At 58.4% G+C, this 221-nt stretch overlaps 1 protein-coding gene across 1 annotated transcript in view; it reads right to left on the bottom strand.

Moving 5' to 3' along the window:
* AMER2 (APC membrane recruitment protein 2) overlaps positions 1-221 on the bottom strand; it is a 12,714-nt gene that overhangs the window by 3,670 nt on the left and 8,823 nt on the right. The window contains exon 3 of the mRNA XM_014539399.1: positions 5-217. Within this exon, the coding sequence (XP_014394885.1) occupies positions 5-217 (213 nt within the window). The remainder of the gene's footprint in view (positions 1-4; positions 218-221) is intronic.

The following is a 221-nucleotide window of genomic DNA, read 5'->3' as shown; positions in this document are numbered from 1 at the left end:
CCTTTCTGCCGCCCTCCAGCACCACCACCTCGGCTAGTCCGTCGTGGGTCCTGCTCCTCACCATGCCCGGCGGACCCGCGCCTTTCCCATCCCCTTTGTTTTTGACCCCAAATATGCTGGGCATGGTGCCACCCGATTTCCTCTTCTTGAATAATTTGAAAGCAGCTTTGTTAATCTTCCCCGACGGCTGCTCGGAGGCCGGAGTTCCGGCAGCACAATCA

This window comes from Myotis brandtii, unplaced genomic scaffold, assembly GCF_000412655.1.
Source record: "Myotis brandtii unplaced genomic scaffold, ASM41265v1 scaffold216, whole genome shotgun sequence".
Classification (NCBI taxonomy): domain Eukaryota; kingdom Metazoa; phylum Chordata; class Mammalia; order Chiroptera; family Vespertilionidae; genus Myotis; species Myotis brandtii.
This window is presented reverse-complemented; position numbering and strand designations above follow the sequence as displayed.